Source organism: Manacus vitellinus, unplaced genomic scaffold, assembly GCF_001715985.3.
Source record: "Manacus vitellinus isolate BGI_N305 unplaced genomic scaffold, ASM171598v3 scaffold_3_pilon, whole genome shotgun sequence".
Taxonomy (NCBI): domain Eukaryota; kingdom Metazoa; phylum Chordata; class Aves; order Passeriformes; family Pipridae; genus Manacus; species Manacus vitellinus.
In genome coordinates this window covers 12,078,763-12,094,225 of record NW_021940535.1, presented here as the reverse complement: position 1 = coordinate 12,094,225, position 15,463 = coordinate 12,078,763, and the positions used below count along the sequence as shown (strand labels likewise).

At 37.6% G+C, this 15,463-nt stretch overlaps 1 protein-coding gene across 1 annotated transcript; it reads left to right on the top strand.

The window, feature by feature from the left end:
• Positions 1-325: 325 nt before the first annotated feature.
• LOC103766490 (prostatic acid phosphatase-like) lies at positions 326-14,411 on the top strand. The gene is made up of 10 exons (XM_008933533.2): positions 326-439; positions 1,755-1,850; positions 4,699-4,785; positions 5,370-5,522; positions 7,595-7,693; positions 8,795-8,890; positions 11,302-11,434; positions 12,684-12,766; positions 13,652-13,758; positions 14,255-14,411. Exons 1-10 carry the CDS (start codon positions 326-328, stop codon positions 14,409-14,411), a joined length of 1,125 nt encoding a protein of 374 aa, XP_008931781.1.
• Positions 14,412-15,463: the final 1,052 nt, after the last annotated feature.

Genomic DNA, 15,463 nt, shown 5'->3' with positions numbered 1-15,463 from the left:
TAGCTTAAATAATAGAAGGCAACTTCTCATTTTTTACCTTCACCTGCCTTGCAAGTGCCAGGGCAGGACTCAGAAATTCCACTCCATGTTATACATGGGACACAGGAATTGAGTACAAATGAAAAATCTACTTTTCATTTTATAGTTTCCCTAAAAAACACTAACCCTAGAAGGGAAAAAAAAAGGCAGGAGGAGGCAAGTTCACAGTCCACTTTCAGACTTCACTAAGCACAGCTGACTCCACCCCTCTTAGCCATATATCTACCATATCACCACATCCAGCTAGGGAACCTGGTGTGTAAAACAGCTGAAAGCTACCCTCAGGATGAGAGCAAGGCAGCTGGTCTGTGGAATCTGGAGTCTGTGTTTCATGTTCTGCCTTTTCTGCATCTTTCTTCACCAAACGACAGCTAAAAGAAAACTGAAGTTTGTGTCCATAGTAAGTAGATAACTCATGGGCAGATGGAATTTCTTCAAAACCTGTCACTTACTGCTCTTCTACTCTAGGGTAGGGAGGAGGGAGTACTTTTTTAATATTAAAGTGTTTCCTGCATATTCAAAATTCGTTATTGCATTGTCCAAAAAAAGTCCCAATTTTAAATAAGATTTTAAAATGTTATCTCCTTTGTACATTCCTAGATGAACTTTACTTTCTGGATGGATACAGAATGCTTACTTTATAGCACTAAGAGACAATAATGCAGGACTCTGTTTTAAAATGTAAAAGAGGATTACATAACTAAATACCAACTATGCAAAACCCTCTTTACTATGGAAGAGTTTCCACTTTTCCAGTGGTTTCAATGGATTAACATGCAAAACAAATTTCAGTATGTGAAACTCAAACAAGTGTACCATGACACTGGACAAGCAACACAGAACCAGTACTGTGAAACAAATGCTGTTTCCAATGATTATGACATACCATTTGTTTGCAGGAAGCCTGAATCTTGTTCTGAACATTACGCATACTTGTAAATCACTTACATAATTATTGTGCTGTAGTTTTTGATCTTATTTCTCCCTGCTTGAAATAAGAAATAAAAAAAAAAATCTGGTGTTAAAATTTTAGAATTATATGGCACATATCCACAGGGATTGTGTTGGACAAGGAAAGAAGTCATTGTAGGAATGAAAAATTCTGATGTATCTTTATAAATATATCTTTTATCTGAAGTGAAATTTCAGATCAGGTTCAATGTTTTCAGAGTAACAGTTTAGTCTTTATTTAGATATCAGATGACACTTTTATCGCCCCTTGTAATGAAAAAGTCAACATATGGCTTTTTAAGGCTAATTTCTGCCAAGACAGAGCACTTCACAGCAGTCAGCCTGTTATCTTGATCAATAGTTTGGGTTTTTTCCTTATGAATTCCAGCTTGGTCATAGCAAAATATTAATGTTCAAGTATTTTTTCAAAATTACTTACATGCTTCTGTTTGTTTTCTGTTTATTTAATATTGTGGTCTATACCTCCTAAAACACATAAAACCTCTTCAATATCTTACAATATATTGTAGTTTTTGTAACTTGCAAAAATTTATTTGAGCTAATTACTTCTCAAATGCCAGGAAAAAAACCCAGTTATATTTGCCTAAATAAATCAAACAGGAAATGTAGCTATCTAGACTTAAAGAAAGCATCTGTCACATACAGTACTCACTCTCATTGCATATTTCTTGTGACTATACTAATAAGTTATATTTACCACAAAAATACCAGTAACACAAAGGGAATTTCATCTATTTTATCAGGTATTTCGCCATGGTGATCACACACCAGAGGAGTTTTTTCCAACTGATATGCACAAAGAAATTGTAAGACAGCAAGGATATGGACAGCTTACTAAGGTGAGTTTGCTTACCTGTGGCAATATACTGAAATATTGGAAGATAGTGTATTGATATTTGGGGTTTGAAACTTTGCTCCCATTTGGAGAAAGCCCTTATCAAGTTGCCATATACAGATCTCCAGAAAGACAGCCAAAGAACTTACTAGAAAACTACAGCAACAGCACTCACTAACTTTAAATGACACTGAGTCAGCCTGTTGTGGTCAATAGGAGCATGTTGAGTTCTTTGATTGCAGACTAGGGTCTCCTGGGAACAGTCAGGCATTGGTGACCACCTTGGTTTACGTGAGACCACACATAAAGCTTAATCCGACAGTAGCATAAGGTGGTGGAAGTACTCACAGACCCCTCCCCGAATCTCTGCTGAGTAGGAATGTTTCCTAGCTCATGAACTACTAAGGTCAGCACTAGTAGAAACTCCTCTCATGCTATGTCCAGGAAAGTAGATTTAAAGGTCACTCTGATGACCAGTGACAAGCCTTGAGGAAATGGCATGAAGCTGAGTCAGGGGAGGTTTAAGCGAATATCAGGAAAAGGTTTCTCACACAGAGGGCTACTGAGCAGTGGAACAGGGTCCCCAGGGAAGTGGTCACAGCACCAAGCCTGTCAGAGTTCAAGAAGCATTTGGACAACACTCTCAGGTACATGGTGGGATTCTTGGGGTGTCCTTTGCAGGGCTAGGAGTTGGACTCGATGATCCTGATAGGTCCCTTCCAACTTAGGATATTCTATGATTCTATGATGCTATTTTAATGCAGGCATTGGTGGAATACAGCAGAACTGAGCTTGCACATAATTATCAGCTATCACAGCAGCTGAGGCAACTGCAGAAACTATGTCTGCATTGACTGTAACTTCCATTAGCTGCCACCTCTTATGAATGGAGCCAAGGGTGAACTCCTGCGCTATCAGACTGTAAGGCAATATGTGGGCATTAGGTGTTTTTAACCCTACTTCTGCTCCACTCCCACCAGCAGTACCCACAGTATCTGTGTACCTGTGTTTCATTCCTTTTTTCCCCAAGGTAAGTTGTCTGGATGGAAAAATCCACTAGTTATTTTCACAGCATTCTGGGAACCAGGCAGCTTCACTGAAGTAGTTTCGGTGTGCCAGAATTCTGGTTGTCCCAGATAAATGGCTACTGTGCATGTGGAGGCAGACTGTGAGGTGTGTCTCTCTGTTAGGCACACACACCCCCCTTATGTCCAGTGGGTCTCTTTCCTGGGGAAATTAGTCACTTGCCAGGTCTCTGTCAAAATCAGAATAGAACAAACTGCCTCAGGGGTTCCTCTTCCCCACCATTCTTAGGGGGCCAGGCTGATCTCCAATGCAAAATCAAGCCTGTTTCTTCCCATGTCACCTCCCTTGAAGAAACAGGAGTAACAGACCGGCTTACTATGCTTTAACTCAGCTCTGACTCAATCATTCCATATAAACACTACTCAAGCTCAGCTCTCCATGCCAGCTTGCTCCAGGGCATGGAACGCTTCAAGACTCAGGTGTCAGGATTTCACAACATACGCACTAGGCAAGCTGGGGCAGAAGCCTAAGCCACACATATACCCTAGGAAACTGTATGCACAATTTCAGCAACAAAAAGAGGTGATCACATACACACACAGTGGGCCCTGAGTAACTTGGTCTGACCTCATAGCTGACTCTGCTTTGAGCAGGAGGTTGGACTAGAGACTTACTGAGGTCCCTTTCAGTCTGAATTATCCTCTGATCCTATAAAATTACTTTAGGAAGCAATGAGTAATCCCAGTGAACAGTAATGTTTACATGAGCAAAGTGGAATATATTTAAATTTAGGCCAGGTAACACCAGGTGCAAGTAAAAAGATGAAAATATTGAAACTATTACAGGGACATTGCACCTGATTGTGGTGAAGTCACCATCCCTGGAGGTGTTTAAAGAAAGACTGGACGCGGCACTTAGTGGTGTTAGGTCATAGGTTGGACTCGATGATCTCAGAGGTCTTTTCCAACCTAATTGATTCTGTGATTCATCTGTCATGTGTTCACAAAATTATGTAGGTAAGTTGGAAAATCTTCAGTAAAGAGCTACTAAAATGTTGAGACTGGAAAACCCTTTTTGCTGCAAGGGAGAATTGTCATCAGTCTAATTTAACACAGAGATTAACTGACTTGATTTCATTTTATGGATTATTGTTTAACTCTGAATAAGATCTGTGATGGTGAATGGTATTGAAAAGCATAACAAGATCCAGTGACTGAAAGCTGCGAACATAGTCAGGTAAGAACCAAGAATCAAATGTTTCAGACTGTAAATAATAATTAAGCATTGCAACACAGTACCTGAAACCTTGGATGACTTTTACTTCAAGACTTCTATTCTTAAAAATTAGGTCTTGCCCAAGTTAAAACTGTAGCCTCCGTATGGAGTCACTCGTGATACTCTATGGGATTCATATCCTGTACGTGTCTTCATGGGCAGGTGGCTGCTCTGTCTGCACTCTCAGTTAATCATCTCTGAGACAGCAATAGAGCTGAAACTAGACAAATGGTATTGGGACATCTCTCTGGCTGCTTGAAGTCACCCTGCCCCTCAGCCAGTCTCACTAGCTCAGATAAACATACACGTATCTTTCCATTGAGCAAAATACAAAACTGTATCCACCAAGAAATCATATCTAACATTATCCAGTATTAGATACACAGCAACTTTACTGCTTTTTTCCCATGTCTTCTTTCATTCTTCACTTGTGAAAGGAAAAATGTCTTTATGAAAATAATATGAAATATTTTTGGGGGTTTGTTGTCATTGTAGGAATGAATGCCTAGCATATTTCTTTAGCCTCTTACTCTGTTCTGTTACCTCTACAGCTTGGCATACAACAACAGTATGAGCTTGGCCAGTACACGCGGAGGAGATACTCTCGTTTCCTGAGTGTTGTATACAAGCAGAGTGAGGCAAGTGCTGGATCTGGGCAGGAGGATATTTGTCATGGATGTTAATGGGACTTCCTGGATGCATGAGTGTCTAAACCTGGTGTGGTTGGAGAAAACTAATAGTGATTGAATTCAGTGTAATTTCATATTATCTGTGAAACTGTGGTTCAGCTTTTATTCAGACTGATGGTCAACTGAAAACCAGGCTGTACACCAGGTTCAGATCCGTCACTACTGTATGGGAGAGTATCTATGTCAAATATCTCCAACGCCACTTTGAGATGGAGTTGAAGATACAGTTTAGTTTTCATTTAGGTTCCAGCTTTTCAATGCACATATGACGTCCCAAATGCTAAATGGTCAGAGTGAGTCTGATGCTTTCCACTACCATTCTGAAGGGAAATGCTATCATGTTGCAGCTCACTTGTGAAATGAATTTTTATTGCAGCTTCACTCTTTGTTCATCCTCCTTCTTCATGCCACCCCATTTTAATGACAACTTCCCCAGCACAGTACCATCCCCCTTCTTTCCTACCAAGAGGAAAGAAAAGCAAATCTAATGGGAAAAATGACATTCAGAACTTTTTCTTTTTCTTTTTCTTCAGATTTATGTGCAAAGCACTGACTGTGATCACACGCTTATGAGTGCTCAGGCAAGTCTTGCTGGACTGTACCCACTGACACGGGAGCAGATTTGGAACCCCAGAATCCTTTGGCAACCAATTCCAGTTCACACAGTGCCACTGTCACATGATAATGTGAGTATAAACTAGAGGCATTTGCTTTCCCTTAATGATTAGTAAAGTACATAGAATATGAGATGAAGATGCAGCAAAAAGTGCATGGTAAAGCCAATGAAGAATTGTCCAGAAAGGCCTAATAAGCTGAATAGAAATATTGACAAGAGTTTCCACAGGAATGAACTTACGTATCAGAGACCTGGTCTTAACAAAATAGGAAAAAAACCAGAAGTCTTAGGTACAGAGAAAAATATTTAAACTGTAATGTGAGTAAAGCACTATAGAAGTAGATCAATCCTAATCTTATCACAAACATGACTTTCTTTGTGTGAGAAGAGGAAACACACCTAATATCACTAGTGCTTCAACATTTCTCAGTCAGCAGCCTGAGACAAAAGAATCGTTCTGGGACTTACATTACAGTGAGAATTGAGTCACAGGACTTTTTTCCATGCACCTTGCAAGTGAGTGCATGCACTTTGAGGATGGGTGAAAAAAGTAAAAGGGAAAAGGAAGGAGGACTCGGAGCTTTAAGTACAGGAGTTCATAGGGCAATTCATTTATTTATCTCCCTTCCTCAACTCCTCACCTTGGAGCTGTAAGGAAGCATGTGGATAGCAGCTCTGTAGCCTGCACATACACCTCCTAGAGGACAAGGCTGGGCAGCTGAATGGAGCTGGAGCTTCCTGTGTATGGAAAACCTATCGTCAAAAGTTAGAAAAGATTAGATGTGTGCAGTATGAGTCGCAGTTTGAAAGAGAAGGTTTGCAAATGTGATGCAAGATAAATTGTGGGCTTATAAGTCTAGTTAACACAGCTTGTGGTGATAGGGGAATCAGGTTAAATAGGTTCTCGCCTTGGGGTGATGGGCCATGAAGAGAGAAGATATGGAAAAATGTGTCTTCCTGTTCACACACACAGTCTGGCATAGAGTCAGGAGCTGCTTCTGACACTGTCACACATGGTGGTATCCCAGCAGACAGTCAGGAATACCTGTCCAGTATCAACACAACTAGCAAACTCAGCAAGCAGGTGCTGCACTTCATTCACATCTAGGGGAGAAAGTAAGTTTATTTAAAAAAATCAAAAAGTCATGAACACATGCACATTTTTCATACTTTTCCCAACTATTTAACTTCATTCATCTCTACTACATATACAGGCTGAACTTGAGACAACATGTATCCTACCACCCAAAACAAAAACCTATCATTTATTAGTGAAGTCATGCCTGTTCATAAACCTATGGCTATAATTCAGAAACATTTTCCTATCTTCTAGAATGGATAGATTGTATTTCTAAAAAGATCAAGGAACTGCTGTGAAGATTTCCAAGCTCATTATCCCTTCAAAACTCTCAAGTTCTTTTAAAATTTATTTTAATGTAGGGACTATATAGATGGATCTTCATTGCTAGAAAAAGGAAAAAAGCACATTGGAGAAAGCACTAAGAATATCTCAATGTCAAATTTTAACTTTTGTTTAAAATTTAACACAAAAAAACTTCAAACAAGAATAAACTCAGTTTAGCTTAAATAAATGAATGAAATTAAAAGTTCTTAAATTATTCCAGTCACACGTAGCCTTTAACATTCATATGTCTTAGATTAATGAAAGACAAAACTGAGTTAAAGAAACGTCACAAGTTTCTACAATTTAGGCTGAACTAAATGAAGCTGTGGTAAGTCCACTCAATACAGCTGCCTATGGACAAAGATTCCTATTGCAGTCCAGCTGTTGCTTGGCAATGAGTGAAATCATTCCTGGAAAAGCCAAGAACAAAGGAGTTCATGAGGTCTTGTGTCAGTCTTCTGTCAAGGGACAAATTTTATGTTGTGTGAATGAATCCTTTAACTTTGAATTACTGCAGCTATTACTCCCTCTGAACATTTAAAGATTATTTTCTAAGTAGTCATCAGCATGACTCTGAGAGTCCTAAAGATGAATATCCTTGAAAACTACATTCCCAAATTATTTTTCAGCTTGTCTTAACTAGTGCTGCCAATCAGAACAACAATCCTGCAAGGGCATATTGAATTGCAGAACAAGATGCACCTTGCCTAACTAGTGTTTTGCAATTTTCTTTTCAGTTGCTATACTTACCTTTCTCACACTGCCCAAAATACAACGAACTTCTGAGAGAAACCTTCACAACAAGGGATTTCCAAAGGCAGCTCAAGCACTACAAGGTAAAGTATTTTCAGTTCTGGAAACCCAATTAAAACGTACCACTTCTTCAATATTATATAACAGGTAGGTTTAAAATATAGCAATCAATGTGCTTCTTCCAGATCTCTAATCTTTACAGTGGGTGTAGGCGACATACAAAAAAACAATTACAACATTACAGATCCAACTGGACTGGGCTGTTCCTGTCAACTGAAAATTGCAAGTCATAGAAAAGATAAATTATTGACTTCCTTACAAAAACTTAGCTTCTATGAGGCCAGACAAAACAAAATTCAGATAAAATCAGTGCCAATGCCTCTTAAATTACTCCAATACTTCTCTCTGTTTACTCCTGTGTAAAGCAAGACCTCTGACATCTCTCTCTGTATAACTCTCTACTAGTTCAGATTCCTCTTCCTCCACAGAACACTCACAGCTCAATTCCCCAGAATTTCTATAACAGCCTCAGTGCTTTCCTTAAGTACTTGTTCATGCTTCACACTGAAAGTCTTCATTCAGGTGCTCACTTACGTTTCTCATCTCTATATGGTATCCTTTCCTGTCTTTCTCCACCATCAAAAACTTTGCATGAGTATGTAATCACATGTCTATTCTGCTGCAACCTTCTTCTTCACAGGTGTATTCAAAATGACACTATGAAACTCACCTTATTTTCTATTATCTGTAGCCACCAACCTCAGCCACCTATCTGTGGCTCTGCATCTGGGTGTTATATGCAAGTAAACAACAATTCCCAGCTTTATCAAATCTGTATCATACCTTCCTTCTCCTGAGTACCAATATCATCATAATTCTGTTTATCCCACTTCTTTTACGCACTTTTTGGATTTCTGCCAGAGTTCTTCATGTATTTGTGTCCCCTTTGCCTCCTTTTGAACATTTCCACCAAGCATAAACAACCATCATACTTCAAGTCTGAACTCATATCCCCAACTTTGTCTAGATGAATAGGCCAAATTCTCTTGCATCTAAGCAGTGGTTCATTGCTTAAGTGCAAAGACTCTCTTCTTTCTAACAATTCCTATGTACTAGTATGGCTGCGTGTAGAAATTATGTAAAAAGGCCCCGTATACCACAAATTTGCTATTCTTGTATTCCAGCCATTTCTGAAGTTTTTAGCCACTAATACAGGATACTCACTGAAGAAGTTGAACACTGAAAGAATTTGGAAGCTCTTGGACACTTTACAATATGAGGTAAATACAATCACAGAATCATTTTGGTTGGAAAAGACCTTTAGGATCATCAAGTCCAATAGAAATTCCAATACCTTCTTAAAACTAGTTTTACCTCTTATTGTGTGTAAGACATCAAAAGACAGCAGGTCTGTCCTTCAAAATTTTTTGCACCATAGACTACTCTTCCCCAGAAACCTTCACCTAACATCAAACTTACAACTGAAAATCCTGTAAGCATACTGTGACTGTGTCAGACTGCTGTGGGTCATCCACTATAATGAACACAAACCAGTGGCCCATCAAATTCAAGATCCTGTCAGACAAAAGTATATCTTTAGATAAAATTGTTGTTACTCCTCCAAACACCATCATGAAGATACACATGAATAAAATATGTTGCCGGCAAAGAAATATAAGCATCCTTCAACAAAGAGTTTATGCAAATTGTATAAGCAAGAGAAGTTATTTGCACAGGAACAGTAGTGGTCAGAGTATTTTCAGGAATTAAGAAGCCATTGGAATGACACAAATGTATATTTGTTCAAGTCTGGGAGCTTGTTCTAAATAAGGAACCAGGGGTATCACAACAAAAGCATGGATTTTATATCAAAAGGGATATTGTGGTGCCAAACTGTCATGGGCATCTGGGTCCCACAGTCTGGTAAATTTGTGATTTAAAAAAAGCCTGACTGCCCTGCAGTAAGTCCCTCTTCATATAACTTCAAAGTCTAGACTTATCTTGGCTGACACAAGTGAAAATTGCAGAGTCTTGTGTTAAAAAGTTGTTGTTGAAGGCAGATTTTGCTGCAAATACTTTCATGTGTAACTATTTATAAACTCAAATATTAATGATAAATAGGTTATTCATTCGTTCATATGGATTCATTCGTTCATATCCATTCATTGGATATTCCCAAGAAAACTGAGGCAGTTTTAAGTCAGATTTCAAAAGTTACATGTAATATTTGTGTGTGATGCTAATGAGTTTAACTTCTGTCCTGTAGCTTCTGCAGAGGTCCAACTTTGGTCAAAGCAATCGTGAATGGAATGTTAAGCAGGGTCCTTGAGCTAAAAGAAGTGATAAAATGTTGGGATATCTCACTGTAATTTCAGTGAGGTCACCCTTTCACATTTTCCGATGCAGGATAGTTCAGGACTGCAACTTTTTATTTCAATTTTTATATTATACATAGAAAGCTGTGTCACCAGAGAAATGTGCAAAATCAAAAGCTCCCATCAGGGATCTAGCTAAACTGTGGAAGACAAAAAAGTTAATTGGGTTTTTCCTTCTGGTGTTAGATTTGATGAGCTTTTGTCTTTCATACTACTCACTGAAGACTCTATGGGTATCAGTTAAGACATCTGCCATAGAAGTCACCATCACCCTTTCAAGGATACAGAGAGACTGTCCTTATACAGTTCATTAAACTACAGTAGCTTGCATCTCTCTGCATTTGTTACTTTTGGCTGTCACCTGACTTTCAGGTAACCTGGAGACTGATGTGCTCGCTTGCCTACAGCACTGTCTTAAATAGCATGCTACTAGCCAATTCTTTCCTCAATTCACAAATCACATTTGTCAAAAGAGAAATGGATAACGTGATCTGAGCTGGTTTAACCCAACAGTTCTATTGTTCCTCTTGTTTAAACAAACCCTTTAAGTAGCTGACATTTTCCTTTGAGCTCACTTGTTACAAGAACACTCCTTTTAGTGAGCTCAGTCCAAAGGTTACATTGCTCCAAAGTTACAAACATTGATTAAACGGGAATTCAGGCTAGTGCAAACAAAGTGTTGTGCATATCTTCCCTTCTCACAGTTGTGATCATTAGTATACCTTGGACTGCATCCCCAAGGAAAGACTAATTCATTCCAGTTTAGCTTAAGGACTGTGTCAGTATCCAGTAGACCTGGTGTAAGCAGATATGAATTTCATCTATATATATATCTCATCCCTGTACATCTACCTCATACTCGGGTACATCCATATTACAGCTGTACATATTTCCACTTGATCTCTGTATCCCACTTATATCTCAGAGTTACCAGCCCTTAAAATCTTGATGTTTATATAGGATTTGTTCCAGTAAAGATCTCCAGATATATCCGAGTAGACGACTGAAAAGTCATGCAGTGATTTTTTTCATCTGACAACATAAATAATGCCAGTTGCTTTTTGCATAATTTTTAGTATATTTCCTCTTCTTGTTGAACACTGCCCTTCAAGTTTCTTTCAAGTGGTATGATGCTATAAATAGGAGTGTTACAGCTGTCTAAATGCAAAATACAGTCATCATTTTATTACAAAGACAAAATGTTACTTAAGTGAAACATTCCGAATTTGTTCTGACAAGCATTTTGTGCCAGAACAAACAACAGTTAGCAGTAGGAATCGGTAAGAAAATCACCATGTTTTCTTTCTTCACTGTAGGATATTAACAATTACACTTTACCTGTTTGGGCTACTCGTGGTGTCAGGACCAAGCTGATAAAGCTCTCAGAATTGTTATTGCAGGCGGAATTTGGGTTCCACAAACAAATACAAAAGTCACGTTTGCAGGGAGGTAAGCCAAATTCTTACCCCAATTAAAAACAAAAGTAGGATGGGAAAGAAGAAAGGGATATAACAAACATTGCTACAGATTCCATAGTAGATGTATGAAAGATGCCGTCATATGTGGATATTGGTGGTCAGCACTGAAAGATTTTGATTAATAGGAAGGAAGGTGGTGAGGACATGAATCATGAACATCCTAATCTAACATTAAAATGGAGGTATCATTTAGATTACACTGTATAAGAAATTCAAAGTGATATACAGATTCTAACTGAACTGAATCAGTCTGAATTTAATGTAAGCCACCATGTGTAATTTACTTTAGAAAGTATTATTTGTAATAATGTCTAGAATGGTGAGTTTGTAGCCTTACAGTCTTCATACTCCACTACCAAGAGTCCTAAAATGAGATTATAAACTGCTTCTAAACTTTATTCTGCTCAGAAAATAGTAGCTGAAATTTAAAAATATTTTATATATTTTTAGTCACTCGTTCTCCTCCATTCATCCACTGCCACCTTTTGAGCTTCCTTTCATTTTACATGGACAGGGTTTCAGTCAGGATCTATGAGCTACAAAGACAAATAAACATATAAGCATGAATCAGTTTGTCGCATTTCTGAAGCTCCAACTTACAAAACTTAGCACAAAGTTCAAACATCTGTCCTTGCTAACAATTGCTATTAAAAATGTGCCAGTAGCTGAAGCCTATTCTGTCTAATTCTGCTTGTCTGTACAGTTCTCCTTTTAGGATTTTTATTTGTTGAGATGCCAACCTTACATTAACATACTAGCACAGCCATTGATTTAATTCAAGTAGTTTGTCTTACAACTTTTCAGCAGTTAACATTAATGAAATACAGACAACTATACAGTTTATGAAGGCCCTGAGTCTGGAGGATATGCTCTTCCTTTTTTCTATGAAAATCAAGAAATCAATGAAGTTACACACACAGCAGGGTAGTATTCATTACTGTGCTCTTCTTGCACTGGTCTGCTGGCACAAAGTAGCTGTGAATGCACTGTTTGAAGATGCTGAGGCTATTAGAGATCCTCAAAACGTTTTACACAGAAGTAAAATAGGTCCACTGTTCATATAAAAGATAGTGTCAGAATTAATCAGGGCACTCTGCACAAATTACCAATAAAGTCAATTGAATAAATCTGGTGCATTTAAAACTGATTGTTAAAATGGCAACGATCAATGCAGATGTTAACATCTCTTTCATTGTCACTGCTTCCCCATTTTGTTTCAGGTATTCTTTTAAAAACCATTCTAAAGCGTATCTCAAATGCTAGAAACCCTTCACACCGGCAAAAAATGGTTATGTATTCTGCGGTGAGTGATTTCTGTTTCTTTTATGCTTCCTTTCTGCAGTTATTAAATACAGTGGAAGTCATGAAATTTTATTTCCACCATGAAATATAGCTACAAGCATTTTTATTTGGTTAATCTTAAATATCTTTTGATTATTTTCATTCTTTAATGAACAGATACTGCTTTGAAACCTGCAGCTTTCCATTTTCCACCTGATGTCATGGCTTTTTTCTTTGTAATATTGTTTTGATTGAGTAGAGAACTGGAAAAACCATGCCTCATGTTTTACTAAGCCTGTATCATGAAGATAATTCAGAAAGAAATCTCCTGCTTTCTGCATCTTTTTACAGGAGCAAAATAAAAAATAAAAAAAAAAAGAAAAATGAATTTACAGTTACTTGAGAAGGTCTTATGATGGCATGTACTCAATTGTGACTTTGTATTTTGGTTTAGAATGTGCAAACGCTGTTATTGGAGGAGGAAATTTTTTTATTGCTCTCAGTAAAAAGCTCCTGTTTCTAAACTGCCATTAGAGTATGACCTAACGGGTATATATCAGCTAAAGAGCTTACTGATCTGATCTCTAATACTGTTTATTTAATGGAAAAAAAACACTAGTTCCTTTTGAAAGAGCTTTTAAAACTCCTGTTAATTTTGGTAAAAACTGCAAGTGACTAAGGCTTCTTAAATATTTACATATGTGTATATTTTATACATGCAGCACCTCAGTTTATATAGCCATAAAAGGACACTATTTGCTCAATGTTACAGAGGGCAACTATTAATGAGGCCACACAATAACGTTAATGTTGAGTGGAGAGATAATGTGCTGGACTTATTGTTAAATAATAGGTTCATGCAATCATTTTCAGCAGACCTTTAATTACAGGTTTCTTCTGTTCACAGCATGCAGCCACCATTGCTGCCTTGCAGACAGCACTCAATGTCTTCAATGGGAAATTGCCTCCTTACAGTGCCTGTCATTTTTTTGAACTTTACCAGGAAAAAAATGGGCAAGTACCTTCAAGCTGTACTTCAAACATGTACTTTTTCTAAAAAGCAATTTACTAATTTACAATTTATTTATTTCTAAAAAAGCAATTTACCCCAGACTAATTAAACTGGATACACGAGGTTCACCGTGCAGGAAAATATTATAGGTTGATTTTAATTATTATAATTGGACTCAGTTTAGTAGATGGTAGCAGAGTAAACCTGAAAACCTTCTATATATTGATTCATTACAGTTATGAGAGGTTTTACTCCCTCCTTTTAATCTATTTAACTTCTTGACAAAGATGACATACTACATGCAAACTGGCGTTGACCCCCTATTGTTTAAAAGGACCTTTTCAGAGTACTAATGATATTAATAAAACATAAACACATTAACAACCAGAAAAATAAGCTGGCTGAAAGTATGTCCCAAAATACAATCTCTACAACATGGAAAGACTGTGTGGTTTTGCATGGCTAACTTTATTTTGACCCTCCTGTATTTTGAAACAGGCAATACACCATAGAAATGTACTATCGGAATAATTCCTTGAGAGATCCTCACCCTCTCACTCTCCCTGGCTGCAAATTTCGCTGTCCACTGGAGAGATTTACTCAGTTGGTCTCTCCGGTCCTCGTACACTACTGGACAAAAGAATGTAAGATGTAGAACATCAAAAGAGGTAAGTTAGGTGCTTTGGGCACATGTACCCAAAGTAAAGTCATGATTAGACCTTCTGCCAACAGCTCATTTAAAGCAACAACCATTTTCACAAGGGTCTGGTCTAAATTGAAAAATATGCAGATCCAGTAAGACAGAATTGTACCCATGGCCATAATTTCTACTCCATTGATGCATTTACCCATTCCAGATCAGCTTTCTTATGAAACGAAGTCAAGGCTGATCATGTGATTTTTTTTGTTTTGTTTAGTTTCAGTACAGTCAAAAAGACCTTCAGTTACTCAGGAAGCACATATAAATGCACTGACTTAAAACAGTCACCTTATCTTCTCTAACTGTTCAAGCTGATTAGCAACATTATGCATTCCCTTGATTTCAGGAGGTATTCGGAGATTAAGAGAGATGAATATTGAATAGTATACCAGACTGGTACTTACCAGAATGTCAAAGATACACAGACACACATTGGCATACTAACACATTCCCTAGTAGGTTGTCTGTATCTCCATATTAAGATGTTTAAATGTCCGTTTTGACCATTGATAGTATTTACTTTTGCAGAAAGAGGGAACAGGAAGGCAGAAAATGACATTGTCTGTCTTTTATCTAGTTCTGTATTCCTTAAGGGAAATAAAAAGCAAACAGACCCCACTTTTTTGATGATCAAATATTGCATCTAACATTAAAAAATTTTTTTGAATCACTGATCTCAAGGAGAATTTGAAATGTCAGAGATTAGAAGAATGCAGACCAGTCAACTCATCTGGGTGAAAATAATTTCCTCTTAAATATCTTGAACCCATTAACAGAGATAGTTTAGCCAGAATGAATGAAAAATTAGCAACTAATGATTCACTAAATAAATTTCTTCACTATAGTAATTGCTCACAAATTCTCAGGAAACATATCAGGAAATTACCACATTTAATTGCAAAAGGTTATTTGGCAGAGGGAGAGAGAGGTTGTTTCTGATGAGGGTTTTTTTTGGCTAAGCTATTAATGCAGTCATGGAAAATAGTGATAAATACTTCATGTTTATA

Excerpts from the sequence above, each read along its gene's own strand:
- LOC103766490 (XM_008933533.2), top strand. The coding sequence starts at position 326 with ATGAGAGCAAGGCAGCTGGTCTGTGGAATCTGGAGTCTGTGTTTCATG. Across the intron at positions 440-1,754 it reads AACTGAAGTTTGTGTCCATA|GTATTTCGCCATGGTGATCA; the intron begins GTAAGTAGATAA and ends CTATTTTATCAG. Across the intron at positions 7,694-8,794 it reads GGCAGCTCAAGCACTACAAG|CCATTTCTGAAGTTTTTAGC; the intron begins GTAAAGTATTTT and ends CTTGTATTCCAG.